The sequence below is a fragment of the Phacochoerus africanus genome, unplaced genomic scaffold (genome assembly GCF_016906955.1).
Source record: "Phacochoerus africanus isolate WHEZ1 unplaced genomic scaffold, ROS_Pafr_v1 Scaffold_27, whole genome shotgun sequence".
In the NCBI taxonomy this organism is placed as follows: domain Eukaryota; kingdom Metazoa; phylum Chordata; class Mammalia; order Artiodactyla; family Suidae; genus Phacochoerus; species Phacochoerus africanus.
The window spans coordinates 16861-34012 of NW_025927399.1; the positions used below are offsets into that span (position 1 = coordinate 16861).

The following is a 17152-nucleotide window of genomic DNA, read 5'->3' on the forward strand; positions in this document are numbered from 1 at the left end:
AATTTTGCAACATTTTCATCATCCCCTAGAGAAATCTCATTCACTGTAGCTATTACTCCTCAACTCCCTTGCTCCCAGTTCTCTGAAAACATTCATCTCTTTCATGACTCTATAGATTTGAATGTTCTTGATATTTCATATAATGAAATAATGCAATATGTGGTCTTTTGTGATCGGCTTCTTTCACTTAGCATATTATTTTCAAGTTCATCCATAGTGAGTCTGATATTAGCTTAGATTTTAAGGTAACTTTTAAAGGTACTTTGTTCTCTTTTATTTATAGAATAATATTTCACTATATGGATATTTACATTTGTTTATCCATTTATCAGCTGATGGACATTTACATTTTTCTGCTCCCTATACATATTTTGGTGGATATTTTTCTCTTAGGCTTATACCTAGGAAAGGAAGACATATGGTAGTTTTATTTTCACATTTTTGAGGAACTGCTAGATTGCTTTCCCAAGTGGCTGTACCATTTGACATTCCAACCAGTAGTGCATGACTCTTCAATTTCTTTCTTTCTTTCTTCTTTTTCTTTCTTTCTTTCTTTCTTTCTTTTTCTTCTTCCTTCTCTTCCGCTTCCGTTTCCTTCTTCTTCTTCTTCTCTTCTTTTCTTTCTTTCTTTCTTTCTTTCTTTTTCTTTCTTTCTTCTTCTTTCGCCTTTCAGGGCACCTGTGGCATATGGAGGTTCCCAGGATGGGGGTCGAATCAGAGCTACAGCTGCCGGCCTACACCACAGCCACAGCAACACCAGATCCAAGCCATGTCTTCGACCTACACCACAGCTCATGGCAACACTGGATCCTTAGCCCACTGAGCGAGGCCAGGGATTGAACCCGCAACCTCATGGTTCTTAGTCGGATTCGTTTCCTCTGTGCCACGGCAGGAACTCCGACTTTCAATTTCTTTACTTCCTCTCAACATTCAGTATTATCTGTCTCCTTTTTTGTACCATCCCAGTGTGTATGAGATCATATTTTGCTTTGGTTTTGATTTGTATTTCCCTGTTTCGTATTTCATGTGTTTGTGGGCTTCGTATATACTATTTGGAGAAATGTTTATTCTAATAATTTGTGCATTTAAAATTTGGATTTTTAAAAAAGTTATTGAATGGAAAAGTGTTTTATACATTCTGGGTACTAGGTCCATATAAAATTTTAGGGCCATACCAGTGGCATATGGAGGTTCCCAGGCTAGGGATCAAATGGGAGCTGTAGCCGCCGGCCTATGCCACAACCAGCTCACGGCAACGCTGGATCCTTAACCCACTGAGCGAGGCCAGGGATCACACCCACAACCTCATCGTTGCTAGTCAGGTTCGTTAACCACTGAGCCATGATGGGGACTCCCTTGTATTTTTCACTTTCTTAATGAAGTCTTTTGGAGGCACTTCTTACATTGAGCAGTGTGAACAGCGGAAGGGCCTGGCACTTCTGACTAACAAGGGAATCCTAACAAGGGAATCCTATGGCATGATGTTGTTTTCCCTTTAGTTCACAAAGCAGTGTGTATGCAAATATTATGTATACATATTTTCATATACACATATTTATACCATAGTTTTCATATGTTAAAGCGGTTGGGTTAATTTGAAGCTTAAAATAAATTTAATTAAAAGTAACAACATATTCTATAGCTAAATTGAATGAGTACACGTTCCTTTTACAAACATCTTTCACAAACTTTCTGACTGTGGCGGACAGGGTTGGTCCTACCCAGAAGATATTCCTCTCCTTCCTAAAGCCAAAACTTTCATTCATAATAGTGGCTGCAAATGGGAGATGATCATCTGTTCAGTAATTCTTGGAACTAGGTTGGCCATGTGCAAGTAATCCTAAATAAAGAAGTAAAAATAGAGGTCATCTATTTACTTCTGGAGAAGATTTACTTCATGATATTAAGAGAGATTTGTGATAAGAGGTCTTTTCCCATGTTCTCTTCCTTTCTATGGTGGGAATAGTTGTCTGTAGATGTGCTCCTTGGAGCTATGGATGTGATTTCATGACCATAAGGTGAACATCTTGAGGAATAGTGACAATGATCTGAACACAGGTGAAATGGAAGTCTTGTGTCCTTCAGAATGTTTGGTTGCTGACCCAGTCCTAGGACAGGTACTTCCAGATTTATTACTACGTAATAAAAATAATGGCTTATTTTAAATGAATTCCTAACTAAGAATTCTGTATTCTGTAACTTGAAGCAAGAAAACTTTTTAATTGATAGCATGGAGTTACATTTCTGAGATATGAGAAAGTGTATTATCTTAACAGATGAATATTTGGGGGGATATATTTTCAGTAAACACTGAAGAGACGAAAAACTAACATATTATGATAAAAGGAGAGTATATGCAGATTTAAACTGAAATTTAAAATGTATTCTTTAGTTCACCTGGAAAGTGCTACTATTTTTCATTATACTCTTGTGTTCTGTGAAATGCAGACATTCCTCAACTTTTTTCATATGTGTTGAGAAAAGTAAGAGTCTGCACAATGCTTCATGTGCTCAAAACAGTTAAATATATTCCAAAAAGTAATTTCATGATTTTCCAAATCAAGTTTAACTCTCACTTGATTTCTTTTTAAATTTTATCCAAAACTTAATCATAATTTGGATACTTTTATTACAAAGTTTCAATATGTTTTTATTATTTTAGTTGAGCTGTGGATAACTGAGGATCATTGAAAGTTTTTAAATTAAAGCAGATCTGTGCTTTCAAAGCTTATTCTAATAGCTTTGTATATGGCTAGGTAAGAGAGTATGTGGGAAAAGCTAGAATAAAAATTGGAGTCATTACAATTCAGCGGTATAGTTCAGTTAAAACCTAAATAGTACCTGGACTTGTTTGATGCCTGAGGGATAAGGATGGAAGTCAGTGTGGCTGTATACTCTAATGCTTAGTATGTGAGAAGCGTGAAAAATATTCTGAAGGTTTTCAATAGAAAGCAATGCAGTTTACAGCATTGTTTATGGAGTGCCTACCATGTACTGAGTACTATGCATAATATCACAAGAGAAGTAGTAAACAAGACAAAAGAGATGTTGTCCTCGCAGAACTTATAACTTACAAGGGATTATAGGAATTAAAAGGAAAAATGTTAGATAAGTATTATGATGGAACACCTCCCAGAAGTTGTTTTTTTTTTGCCATTTCTTGGGCCGCTCCCATGGCATATGGAGGTTCCCAGGCGAGCGGTCGAATTGGAGCTGTAGCCTCGGGTCTACGCCAGAGCCACAGCAACAGCAACAGCAACAAGGGATCCGAGCCGGGTCTGCAACCTACACCACAGCTCACAGCAACACTGGATCCTTATCCCACTGAGCAAGGCCAGGGGTCAGACCTGCAACTTCATGGTTCCTAGTTGGATTCGTTAACCACTGTGCCACGACGGGAACTCCCTCCTGGAAGTTTGAGAAGATAATGACAGCTGACATTGTTTGTCTATATACCACGTGCCAAGTACCGTTGTAACCTTTATGTACATTTTTTTTCCATTTAATCATTAAGACAACCTTGTGAAAGAGATGCTACTGTTATTATCACTATTTTAGAAATTGTGGACCTGAGGTGTGGAGAGTTCAGTACCATGCCAAGTTAGTAAGCATGGGGTTAGGATTCAAACCCATATCATTCAACTCATAGCACTCACTCCATTCTATAATGAGAAGGAATTGAAAACCTCAGCTAACGAAATACTACATTTAGGGGTCCAGTTGGATTTTCAGGCAGAAATTTCCAGTGGAGGTTTAAATGTAAAAATTTTAGAAGGGATAAAGGCATTACATTTTTTTTTCCCAGATAACTCTGGAGAGAAAAAAACTGAAATGAGTTACTGGAGTCTTTGAAAAACTTCAGGTAAAGATATGAAGAAATCTACAAGTAGACTCTGGTAATTTTCCATTTAGGGTTGGAAAATACAGAGAAAGAATATACAAAGATTTCTCTTAAGAGATGAAGATATTAGGAAGATGGGAGTTTATTTTGCCTCTACCTTAGAGGATGTACAGTCTCTAGAGTGACATGTAAACTGGATTAAAATATTGGTCCCTAAAGAATTAAAGAGAGAACTGATCCTGGGTGGAAATAGCAACTCCCTTATTTCATGTTACATGTAGACTCTATTCCATAGGGGAGACACTGAACAAGCTTCTGCCCTGTTTATAAACAAGCGTGTTGTATCATGAAACTCACATTCAATCTTCTATGTCTTATCAAGTGGAAAACCTGGTAACAATGCTGTTTATTTTTCCCTGCTGCTTGAGAATGGGATCCAGAGAGATCAGAGAGTGTTCAGAGATTAGGAGGCTCAGGAAAGTGCAATATCTCAGCTCACAAAGAATTTCCCGGGCAGACAGCCTCCCTGCTTAACCTCCTTGGAGGCTTGGTCCCATAGGATTTGGGTCTTAGGACAATCTTCTTGGTTCTCACCCCAGCAGGTCCTAATCTGCATTAGAGGTCAGCAGACCCCAGGTAGCTGAGGTCTCGACTCCACTTTTATGGTTGAGGAGAGAGGCTTAAGGGAGTGAAGAAATGGTGACGGTGAGCGAGAAGGAGCTTTCTGTCCTGGTCTGTCCCTCTCTCTTACCCCTTAGTTTTGCCCAGCAGCCGTGTTTGCATATTACAGCACTGCCTTCCCTCTGTGGGCTAAGTCTGTGATGCTCTTTGTTTACTTGAGCTTATCAAGACTTGAATATGTGGAAGTCCATGCCATTCCCAGTCATGATACTGATGGAGGCAGACTCTTTGGGTCCTGGCTGGGCTAGTCTCAGCCATGCCCAGTCTATACACCCTCTTGTAGGGGGAGCTGTTGTGAGGAGAGCTGAGTTGATCTCTTATGTAACCCTTTCCTCCTGTGTCCCCAGATCCTCTTAGAGAAGAATGGCTCCTGGAAATGGTTCATTTGTGACTGACTTCATTCTGGTGGGCTTAACGGACCATCCAGCTCTCCAGCTTCCTTTGTTCCTGCTGTTCCTAGTAATGTATATGGTCACTGTGCTGGGAAATGTTGGCTTGATCACAGTAATTGGGCTGAATTCACACCTGCACACCCCCATGTACTTTTTCCTCCTCAACTTGTCCGTCATAGATCTCTGCTATTCTTCAGTGTTTACACCAGAAATGCTCACACATTTCTTATCAGAGAAGAATGTTTTCTCTTACCTGGGGTGCATGACTCAGCTCTTCTTTTTCTGTTTTTTAATTCTTTCTGAATGCTATGTGCTGACATTAATGGCATATGATCGCTATGTGGCCATCTGTAACCCCCTGTTGTATAACATTGCCATGTCCCCTAAAGTGTGTTCCAGCCTTATGCTTGCTTGCTACTTGATGGCATTTTCTGGTGCCATGGCTCACACTGGGTGCATGCTGAGACTGACCTTCTGTGATGCAAATACCATCAACCACTACTTCTGTGACATCCTTCCTCTGCTCCAGCTCTCCTGCACAAGTACCTATGTCAATGAGATGGTCATTTTCATTGTGGGAGGCATCAACATCATTGTGCCCAGTCTCACCATCTTTGTGTCTTATGGCCTCATCCTCTCCAACATCCTTCGCATCAGCTCCATGGAGAGCAGGTCCAAAGCCTTCAGCACCTGCAGTTCCCACATAATTGCAGTTTCTCTGTTCTTTGGATCAGGGGCAATTATGTACCTCCGACCATCATCGTCTGGGTCTATGGAAAAGGGGAAAATCTCTTCTGTCTTTTATACCAATGTGGTTCCCATGATGAATCCCTTAATCTACAGTTTGCGGAACAAAGATGTTAAATTTGCTCTGCGAAAAACCCTGAGGAGAAGATTCCGGTTTTGATTAGAATCTGTGTCTGTGGGTGTCGTCAGTGGGTAGGAGATTCAATGTGTTTATTGATAATATTTTTAGTGGCAGTCTTCTTCCCTTATTTCTTTCTTCCCTTGGTGAAGGAAGTTTGAGCCTTTCTCTAGCTGTTTACAATTTTTTAGAGTTGGTCTCTTTTTTAATCTCTGTTTTCCACCTTGTTTCTTATTTAGAAACACCTTACGGAGTTCCCGTCGTGACGCAGTGGTTAATGAATCTGACTAGTTACCATGAGGTTGCGGGTTCCATCCCTGCCCTTGCTCAGTGGGTTAAGGATACGGTGTTGCTGTGAGCTGTGGTGTAGGTTGCAGACCCGGCTCGGATCCCTTGTTGCTGTTGCTATGGCTCTGGCGTAGACCCGAGGCTACAGGTGATTCGACCCCTAGCCTGGGAACCCCCATATGCTGCGGGAGCAGTCCTAGAAAAGGCAAAAAGACAAAAAAAAATAGAAACACCTTAAGAATTAAGCTCATGTCTGTTTATTTTTAAATTATCATTATGTATTTTCCTTTTTTTCACTTGAAAAAAGACAAATGGTTCTGCTAATGATTAGTAAAGTAACATGTTTGACTTCTTAAAGTCATTGATTTTGAATGATCAATAAAGTAATATCTTGTGCTTTGGGGGGTTTATTAAATGCCTCTCGCGCCATTGGAAGCGTGATTGAGATAAGCTGTCTCTCCACTTCTCCTTCTCCCTGCACTTGTCAGGAATATGACTCCTTTCAATGCCTGTGTCTCTCAGTTATAGCAGGTTCCATAAAGACTCTCCTCAAACACATCCCACTTGCATGCTGTGAATATGATGCATTTACAAGCTCCTTTACATTTACCTCAGAAATTTCATCTTCCTCTCTAGAAGTATAACATTTGGTTTTCAATACAGGTTTATTATATGGCAAGAACACTGAAAGTCAGAGAGGTTAATGATTTAGTCAAAGTCACACAGCTTTATGTAAAAGTCTAGAGTAGATGCTCATTCTCCTGATTTCAGGTCTACTACTCTTTCTAGTACACTTTCTGTCTACTTCATTTAAGTTTTCTTTTAAGAACTAGAAGGTATGAGCAAATGTTTCTTTGAAGGCAGACTTTGTGTAAAAAATAGTGTGAAATGAAATGTTTTCAGGGTCTTGTAATTCAGAGAAGAGGGTGTGGGAGGAAAAATTTCCCATGAGCATGTCCTAGCCCACCATGCAAAGAGACACAGTCAGTACATAAGAGGTGCCTCAGGGGAATGAACAGTGAGATTTAGAAAGTGCATTTCCTTCTGAATTTGTATTGTGTTCAGGAGAGTATTGTCATTATCCTCCACTGTTCATAAGGCCTTGATTAACCCTCATTATATGCAATGATCCCATATTAGCAGCAGTTTGGGGAATGAAGACCAATTTGTGGGCAACTAGGTAGAGACTGGAGAACCTCTTAAGGAAATAAACTAGTGGTTGGTAGTTGAAACTCAATTTAAAAAGAATGAATACAAAGTAAAGAGATGAGAAGAAATAATCACTTCTGTGCCCCTCTTCTTCTTTCTGGAGAATTTAGAAATCTTATGCATGTCACAGGATTTCTCAGGATAGAAGAAAACTGACGTTATCCCGTTGTTAGAGTTAAATGGCCAAAACCAGTGGATCTGGAAACAAACAAAAATTCGTCCTGTTTTGTTGGTTTCTGTATGCTACTCTCATGGAGAATTTTAAAGAATTAAAATATAGTTAATTTACAGTATGTCACAAATGGAGTTTTTAAACTACCAAATGCTCAACTTGCACTTGAGAGGGTAATGTTAATTTGAAAGCATATGTGGTGAATAAGTTCATTTTTACAATGCCTTTTTTAGAAAAGTATGTTGGTTTATTTTTCTTTTGAGAAGATAGGCAAAGAGATGACCACCCACTTGAAAATCCTTAACATGATGTGAAGAAAGAATTTAAACATGTTCTAATATCACTACCATAACATCCCATAGTTTACTTTTTAATTTATTTTATTTTATTTTTTGTCTTTTTGCCATTTCTTGGGCTGCTCCTGCAGCATATGGAGGTTCCTAGGCTAGGGGTCCAATCAGAGCTGCAGCTGCCTGCCTACACCACAGCCACAGCAACTCGGGATCCAAGCCGAGTCTGCAACCTGCACCACAGCTCACGGCAACGCCGGATCCTTTAACCCGCTGAGCAAGGCCAGGGATCGAACCCGCAACCTCATGGTTCCTAGTCGGATTCGTTAACCACTGCGCCACGACGGGAACTCCCGTAGTTTACTTTTTAAATCTCTGTTCGCTCTTTAGGTATTGTGAAATTTATCCTAGCCGGATTGTTGACCCTCTTGTTTGTTTTTAGATGCTCATTGCTAAATGCTTGACTTGCAGCTGTATTTATTTATTTATGTGTCTTTTGTCTTTTTAGGGCTCCACTTCTGGCATATGGAGGTTCCCAGGGTAGGGGTCTAAATGGAGCTGTTGCTGCCCACCTAAACAGGAGCCACAGCAATGCCAGATCCAGGCCGCATCTGCGACCTGCACCACAGCTCACTGCAATGCCAGATCCTTAACCCACTGAGCGAGGCCAGGTATTGAACCTGCAGACTGAAGGTTCCTCGTCAGATTTGTTTCTGCTGCGCCCGATGGGAATTCCGGCTTAGGGTTTTAGACACACATCCCATCCCCTGAGCCAATATTAATATGCTTGATTTTCACCTAACGAGTTCACTTATATGAAATAATTGAGGAGTTCCCATTGTGGCACAGTGGTTAACGAATCTGACTAGGAACCATGAGGTTCCAGGTTTGATCCCTGGCCTTGCTCAGTGGTTAAGGATCCAGTGTTGCCGTGAGCCGTGGTGTAGGTCGCAGACAGGGCTCGGTTCCTGCATTGCTGTGGCTCTGGCATAGGCAGGCAGCTACAGCTCTGATTAGACCCCTAGCCTGGGCATCTCCATATGCTTCGGGTGCAGCCATAGAATCGACAAAAAGACAAAAAAGAAACGAAATGAGTGGTCTTTGTCAGCTTTTTTCATTTTGTTCTTCTTTTAGTCACTGTCTCTTCTGATCACGTTGTTTTCCATATTGAAAGACAAGTGTACCTCAACGGGCAAACACTTTGGGAAGCTTTGTAGGTGGCATCGAGTGTGTTCAATCTGTTATATAGTTTATAGTACTTAAGGTGGCTCAAAGAGTGGGTTACAGTTGACCATTCATCTTTTAATTAACACGATTCAAGATACAAATGAAACCCTTTCGATCTCAGATAAATCTCATTCTTTAAAATTAGATTTCATTCTTTTGGAACAGGAAGAGAGTGCCCTGTGGTTAAGACCTGAGGAAAACTGGAAGTAACAGCGGTTCTGATTTCTATATCCCTTTCATTCCTGACCCCCCACTTTACTTCAACCCAGTGTACATTCCACTTTGTATTGATTCCTGACACACACACACAGGAGTGTCTTCAAGTCTTGTATTTTATGGGGTTACTGCCTATCATCAGCTGCATGGCACACAACCCACCTTTAATCTTTGCAGACACATTCAGGTCCTTGGCTCCTGGCGCCACTGCCTGAGGGCCAAGGCTAAGCAGGAAATGCTTGTTGAACCCAGCAAGAGGGAATGGTTGTTGAAGTGGTCATCCATTGAATTAGGTAACAACGAGAGTAGCAAACAACACTCCGATTTTGTGCCCATATCTGATGATGTGTGCAATGGGCTGTATGTCTGAACTGAGAGAAAGTCATAAAGGTAGTTTTTCTCATTAGAGTGTAGTGGAGTTGCGTGCTGCCCATGGACACTTTCACGTCAGTCTTATGTACTGAGAATTGTTCGTGCAATTTGATTATGATGAATTGAAGTCCATATTGAGGACAGACAATATTTTTCCCAAGTCTGGTACAGCTGATTTTTCTTTCAAGAACAGGGACATTCCACTGATATTCAGCCTGGCACCTGATGAAGCAGTTGCTTTATATGCGGGGTGTGTTGTCCAAAACATGCACGTTTACATGTTAAAGGTTCACTCAGTGTTGGTCAGCTTTCCATTCTGAGGCAGGATTCCCCCTTTCCTGGGTGAGTGGGAGGCAGATGGAATCCCCCGGGCTCTTTACGTCTCTCTGTGACGGAAAATGTAATAGACCCACGTCAGATATTAATGTCGAGAACGCACAGGGTGTTCTGATGGCTCTTAGAGGTGGTGTTGCCTTTTTCCCAGTCCTATCGCCTCTGCCAGGCTATGTGTTCCTCAGGAGAGAACTTGAGGAGCTTAAGCAATGAGATCCTGGTTACCATTCCGCAGACAATGAAGCTAAAGCTCAGCGATGTTCATGGCTTTTTCTAAATTACAGTGGTACAGCTGAGACCAGGACTTGGGTGTTCAGATTCTCAATAGCAGGTTTAAAAACCTTATACTGAATGTACCAGTGAAACATGGACAGTGGTCTTAGTGCATGAAATGCTTCTGGATACAAAAATAGGTGCAAACATTAGAAATTAAGAAAAATATCTGTAGCGTATCATTCGCATTTCATTGATAGGTATTGCTTAATTTAGAATATTAGGGTGGTCTGTTAAAGGCATTGTTATTCACAGGTGCTTGCTCAGCGCCAGAGTCAGCAGTAAGTTCTTCCTTTCAAGCCCTTTTTGAACCTTCACGTCAGTGATATTGACAAGCACTGGTATGATTAGCACATTCTGCTCACTGTTCCCCTCTTCTTGCATAACATACATTTCCCAGAGAGACATTCTCGCAGTGAGACGTAGCAGGTGACTGAGTTCTAGACATGATGGACATAATTCCAGGGCTGAGGTGTGCCCTTTGCACATCCTCTCTGTGCTGATCACATGACCTTGAGGCCCTATTTTGGTGATAAAGCCAAGAAGGAAAAGCCAGAGAGGGATGGCAGTAGAGTCAGGAAGGAGAATGGCAGACTGGATGAAGCTGCCATTAAGTGGGGTATAGACAGGGTTCTGGTGTGCTGGTAGTTATCTATTTATCTATCTACCTGGTGATTATAAGCTGTCCATTTGATAATAAATTTTGTAAGCATGTGTTTTCGCTTTTTTTTTGGTCTTTTTAGGGGTGCACCCTCGGCATATGGAGGTTCCTAGGCTAGGGGTTGAATATGAGCTGCAGCCGCTGGCCTACAGCAGAGCTTCAGCAACATGGAATCCGAACCACATCTGTGACCTGCACCACAGCTCATGGCAATGCCGGATCCTTAACCCACTGATGGAGGCCAGGGAGCAAACCCACAACCTCATGGTTCCTAGTTGGATTCCCTAACCACTGAGCCACAATGGGAACTCCAACGTGTGGGTTTTCTAGGCGTTCACATGTGTATTTTTGCTGAGTTTCGCAATCAATTAAGGTTACAAAACAATGATGACATTTTACTTAAACTAAACATCAAACTAATCCATAAGCCAAGATTGAAAATAACAATCCAAATGTATGGAATCAGCCCTCCTAGACAGATCAGCTCCCACGGTGGAAATCAGCAAGATTGAGTAATAGGTTCAACATATTCCAGACCAGTCCAAGGCAGAGAGAATCCTTTTACCGTATTCAGTGAAGAATTTCCGCCAGTGCCTGTGGGTGGAGGAAAGTCAATGAACAAGCGCATCATGTATATTTGTAGTCGATGTACAACCTTGCCTATTTAACTTTATGCTCTAGGAAAGGGGAGCTAAGTCTCATTCCCTATTACATAAGTGTATTTTCTCTCACTTTCTCCATGAAGTCTCTCCTAAAAGACCTTCTTCAGGCATTTTTCAACTGGAATATAGGTGATGTACAATAGTACGTTAGCTTCCGATGGATAACATGGAATGTATATCATAGCGCTTTGACCTTTAAGTACCTTATGAAGAGGGAACGGGATGGACTGAGTTTGGGGTTAGTAGATGCAAACTGTTGCCTTTAGAAAGGAGAGGCAATGAGGGCTGAGAAACTTCCAGATGCCGTAGGCAAGGCGAAAAAAATTAAAGAAAGAAAAAATTAAAAATTGGGGAGTCGGAGTTCCCGTTGTGGCACAGCAGAAACAAAAGTGACTGGGACCCGTGAGGTTGTGGGTTCGATCCCTGGCCTCGCTCAGTGGGTTGAGGACCCAGTGTGGTTGTGGGCTGTGCAGTGGTGGCAGACGTGGCTTGCATCCTCTGCTGCTGTAGCTGTGGTATAAGCCACAGCAGCTGTGGCTGCGATTCGACTCCTGGACTGGGAACCTCCATATGCCACGGGTGTCGCCCTAAAAAGCAAAAAAAAAAAAAAAATGCAGAGTCAATTACATATGTTTATATTGCAGTATAGTTCAGTTAACACCTAAAAAGGACCTGAGATTGTATGGTGCCTGAGGGCAAAGGATGGAGGTCAGTGTGGCTGCAGACTAATGTTTAGCACTTGAAAGATGTGAAAACTATTTTGAAGGTTTTCAACAGAGTCGAGTTGACAGAATTACATATGGCGTGCCTCCTCTGTGCTGTGTAGTATGCATAGCACCACAAAGGAAGTAGTAAGAGATGTTTGTCTTTATAGAACTTAACAGTTTATAAGGGATCCTAGGAATTAAGGAGAGTCATAAGTTTTAGGACAGAAGACCTCTTGGAAGTTTTGAGAAGATAAATCCTGCTGAGAACTGACATTGGCTGACTGTGTACCATGTGCCAAGTCCTGTTCTAACAGTTTTGTGTACTGTTTTTCATTTACTCATAAAGGCAACCCAATGAAAGAGATGCTATTGTTCTCATCACTCTTGTAGAAATTATGAATCTGAGGCATGGAGAGTTCAAGGACCATGCCCCTGTTAGTGAGCATGGGGTTAGGATTCAAAGCCATACAGTCCAACTCTACAGCCCCCCTCTTTTCTGTAATGAGAAGGACCCGATGACCTCACTTAAGGAGATATGACATTTAGGACGCAACTGGACTATCATCTAGAAATTTCCAATAGGTGTGTCAACGTAATATAATGTAAAAGGGACAAAAAGGTAAATCATTTTTCTTTTTCTGAAAAAAAATATTTTTTTTTGTCTTTTGTATTTTTGGTGCTGCCTCCATGGCATATGGAGGTTCCCAGGCTAGGGGACTATTCGGAGCTACAGCTGCCGGCCTACACCACAACCACAGCAAAGCCAGATCCGAGCCATGTCTGAGACCTACACCACAGCTCACGGCAACGCTGGATCCTTAACCCACTGAGTGAGGCCAGGGATTGAACCCTCAACCGCATAGTTCCTACTTGGATTTGTTTCTGCTGTGCCCTGACGGGACCTCCTTTGTTATTTTTCTGACATAACGGAGGAGGGACATAAACTGAGTAGTAGAGTCTTGGCACAACTTAAAGTTATGCTTTTAAGACGCCAATAGGCAGACTCTGGAAATTTTCCCTTTAGGACATTGGAAGACACTGCGAAAGAACCTAAGCACTAGATTTCCTTAAGAGATAAAGAAAATAGGAAAATGAGAGTTAATTTTTGCCTCTACCTTGGGAATGTACAGTCCCTGAAGTGACGTGTAGACTGGATTACAAGACTGAGTCCCTAAGGAACAAAAGAGAGATGATGGTGCATGGTGTAAATATAATCCCCTTACTTCTCTTAAACACGTAGACTCTAGTGCCTGGGGGAGAGGCTGAGCAAGCTTCTACCCTGAGTCCATTCAATTGTGCTCGGTCCTTAAATGCACATTCAGTCTTCTGTGTCTTATCAAGTGGCAAAGCTGGTCACAATGCGATTTATTTTTCCTTGCTGCTTGAGAAGACTCAAAGTCATAATCTGACAGTAATATGTGTAGTTCAGAAAGATTCCAGGGCATATCCGAAACGAAGTGTGGGTTGCATCCTCTTAGAATCAAAGGAACCACTGCCTCTGAAGCTGGAACTGCCTTTCAGGACCACAGGGCAAACAGCAAGGGTAAGAGGGCTCAAAGCTTGCTGACTTAAGGACGGTGAGTTTCTGAATACTGCTGATATTACCATCCTTCTGGTTTTGAGATGGAAGACCAGGGATGTGAGATCTGCCCGTTTCTTTCCCACTTTGTGCAGTCCTGAGATTCAAGTGCCACTGTTGGGAGAATGTTTTCGAGGAAGATCAGAGGGTATTCTGAGATGAGGAGGCTCAGAAAGTACAGTATCTCAGTCACAAAATCATTCCATGGGCATACTCTTAATCTCCTATATGGGGCAGCAGCTTAACCTCTCTGAGCTTTTGGTCCCTTGGTTTTGGTTAGAGGCACTGTTCTTGGTTCTCACCCCAGCAGGTCTAATCTGCATAAGAGGCCAGCCCCAGGCAGCTGGGGTCTCTGCCTACAGTTTTCCTGGTGAGGAGAGGGGCTTTGGTGAGGTGAGAGAAAGACTTTCTGTCCTGGTCTGTCCGTCTCTCTTACCCCTTAGTTTTGCCCAGCAGCCGTGTTTGCATATTACAGCACTGCCTTCCCTCTGTGGGCTAAGTCTGTGATGCTCTTTGTTTACTTGAGCTTATCAAGACTTGAATATGTGGAAGTCCATGCCATTCCCAGTCATGATACTGATGGAGGCAGACTCTTTGGGTCCAGGCTGGGCTAGTCTCAGCCATGCCCAGTCTATACGCCCTCTTGTAGGGGGAGCTGTTGTGAGAAGCGCTGAGTTGATCTCTCATGTAACCCTTTCCTCCTGTGTCCCCAGATCCTCTTAGAGAAGAATGGCTCCTGGAAATGGTTCATTTGTGACTGACTTCATTCTGGTGGGCTTAACGGACCATCCAGCTCTCCAACTTCCTTTGTTCCTGCTGTTCCTAGTAATGTATACGGTCACTGTGCTGGGAAATGTTGGCTTGATCACAGTAATTGGGCTGAATTCACACCTGCACACCCCCATGTACTTTTTCCTCCTCAACTTGTCCGTCATAGATCTCTGCTATTCTTCAGTGTTTACACCAGAAATGCTCACACATTTCTTATCAGAGAAGAAGATTATCTCTTACCTGGGGTGCATGACTCAGCTCTACTTTTTCTGTTTTTTTGGTATTTCTGAATGCTATGTGCTGACTGCGATGGCGTATGATCGCTATGTGGCCATCTGTAACCCCCTGTTGTATAACATTGCCATGTCCCCTAAAGTGTGTTCCAGCCTTATGCTTGCTTGCTACTTGATGGCATTTTCTGGTGCCATGGCTCACACTGGATGCATGCTGAGACTGACCTTCTGTGATGCAAATACCATCAACCATTACTTCTGTGACATCCTTCCTCTGTTCCAGCTCTCCTGCACAAGTACCTATGTCAATGAGATGGTCATTTTCATTGTGGGAGGCATCAACATCATTGTGCCCAGTCTCACCATCTTTGTGTCTTATGGGCTCATCCTCTCCAACATCCTTCGCATCAGCTCCACGGAGGGCAGGTCTAAAGCCTTCAATACCTGCAGTTCTCATGTCATTGCTATCTGTTTGTTATTTGGGTCCGGTGTCTTTATGTATCTGCAACCATCATCGTCTGGGTCTATGGATAAGGGGAAAATCTCTTCTGTCTTTTATACCAATGTGGTTCCCATGTTGAACCCTTTAGTCTACAGTTTGAGGAACAAAGATGTAAAAGTGGGTCTGAGAAATACCCTGAGGAGAAGAAGGTATTGATTTGTGTCTCTGTGCGTGTAGTTGTAGAGCAGCAGATTCTGTGTGTTTATCATATACTTAGTGGCAATCTTCCTGTCGTATTTTTTTCTCATCATGGCAATTGTCATTTGAGCCTTGTCTCAAATTGTTTTCAATTTTATAGACTAGATAATCTTTCTTTTGTAGACAAAAACAAACAAGCAAACAAACAAATACCACCTGAAAGTTGAGCGTTAAATTGTATTTGGGGTGAAAGTAGGACTTAAGCCTGGGAGATGGCATCTCAGGTTGCCCTGAGAAACAGCTCAGAGGAGGCAAGGGGGAAAGCTAGGATGAGTTTTGCAACAAAGGGGAAGTAGTAGGAGGGAACAAAAGATTTACAGATACCCAGATTTTCAGAAGAAGATTTACAGAAAACCAGTTTGTCTGGGTAGGTGTAAAGGTCTGGGCTTCCTGGGATCACTCCTTTGATATGCACCTCAGCCATGGGCCGGTCCTTGTTTCTTTCCCAAGTTCCCTCATGGCTTACTGGCCCATCCTTGGAATGGCTGTTCTCACAGATGACCGTGACCTCTAACTTCAGCCCACAGCCATCTGAAACACTGCCCCAAAGGGGAAAGGGGACATTTCAAGGTATAAGTCACAAAGGTGAAGGGCGAGGCACATGTAACCAAGTACACATTATGCAGAAGTTTGTTGCTGGTCTCGCCAAAGTTGCTACTAGTCACACACCTCAGTTATCATTGAAGGATTTTTCTAGATATGAGGAGATGCAAGAATTGGGCTCATAAAATCTTCTCCTGAAAGTATCTAATTGTCTGAAGACCTGTTCTTGCAGTTTTCCCAGAGCACAGAGTCCCTCCCTCCTGGTCTCCACCCTGAGCTCCCTTCAGGGGATGCTGTGGGTCAGCAGCTGCAGTGGCTCAGGTTTTAAGCTGTGTGGAGGCTGATGGCAAGTGCCAAACTTCAGTTCACACTTTCATTACCATTTTCACCATTTCCTCATGTTTCCTATTTAAGGATAACATTGAGAAATAAACATTATCCATTTTTTTCTCCTATTGTCACTATGGAATTTTTTTCTTTTCCACTTGGAAAAATGTAAATAGTTCTGCTAAAGATCAGTAAAGGAACACTAGCATGATTTTCCAGTGTTTGTTGTAGTCATTGATTTTGAATGACAAATAAGGTGAACCTTGCTAATTGGGGAGTTTCTTTCTCTCCCTTTCTATCTTCTTCCTCCCTTCCTTCCTGCCTTCTTTTCTCTTTCTTTCTTTCTTTCTTTCTTTCTTTCTCTGGCACACCTGCTGCACATGGAGGTTCCCAGGCTACAGGTCAAATGAGAGTTGGAGCTTCAGGTCTCTGCCATAGCCACAGCAACGCCAGATCTGTTGAGCTGTGTCTGCGACCTACACCACAACTCACAGCAACGCCAGATCCTGAACCCACTGAGTGAGGCCAGGGACTGAGCCCACATCCTCATGGATGCTAGTCATATTCTTTACCACTGAGCCATGAAGCCAACTCCTGGGAGTTTCTTAAATGTCACTTGTATGTGCCATGGGAAGCATGAGTCAGATAACCTGTGCCTAGCCTTCTCTTTCCCCTTACAGTGGTCAGGAGTGTGACTCGTTCAAATAGCAGCATTTCACAATTATAAGAGATTCCATGAAAAGCTATCAAATATACCTCACTTTGCAGCTTCAACAGGATGCATTAAGATATTTTCATATTTACCTCAGA

At 42.3% G+C, this 17152-nt stretch overlaps 2 protein-coding genes across 2 annotated transcripts; both read left to right on the forward strand.

Annotated features, from left to right (window-relative positions):
• The first annotated feature begins 4885 nt into the window (after positions 1 to 4885).
• Positions 4886 to 5821, forward strand: LOC125119273 (olfactory receptor 8B3-like). The gene has a single exon (XM_047766110.1). The coding sequence runs from the start codon at positions 4886 to 4888 to the stop codon at positions 5819 to 5821; it is 936 nt and encodes a 311-aa protein (XP_047622066.1).
• Positions 5822 to 14497: 8676 nt separating this feature from the next.
• Positions 14498 to 15430, forward strand: LOC125119272 (olfactory receptor 8B3-like). The gene has a single exon (XM_047766109.1). The coding sequence runs from the start codon at positions 14498 to 14500 to the stop codon at positions 15428 to 15430; it is 933 nt and encodes a 310-aa protein (XP_047622065.1).
• The last annotated feature ends 1722 nt before the right edge of the window (positions 15431 to 17152 follow it).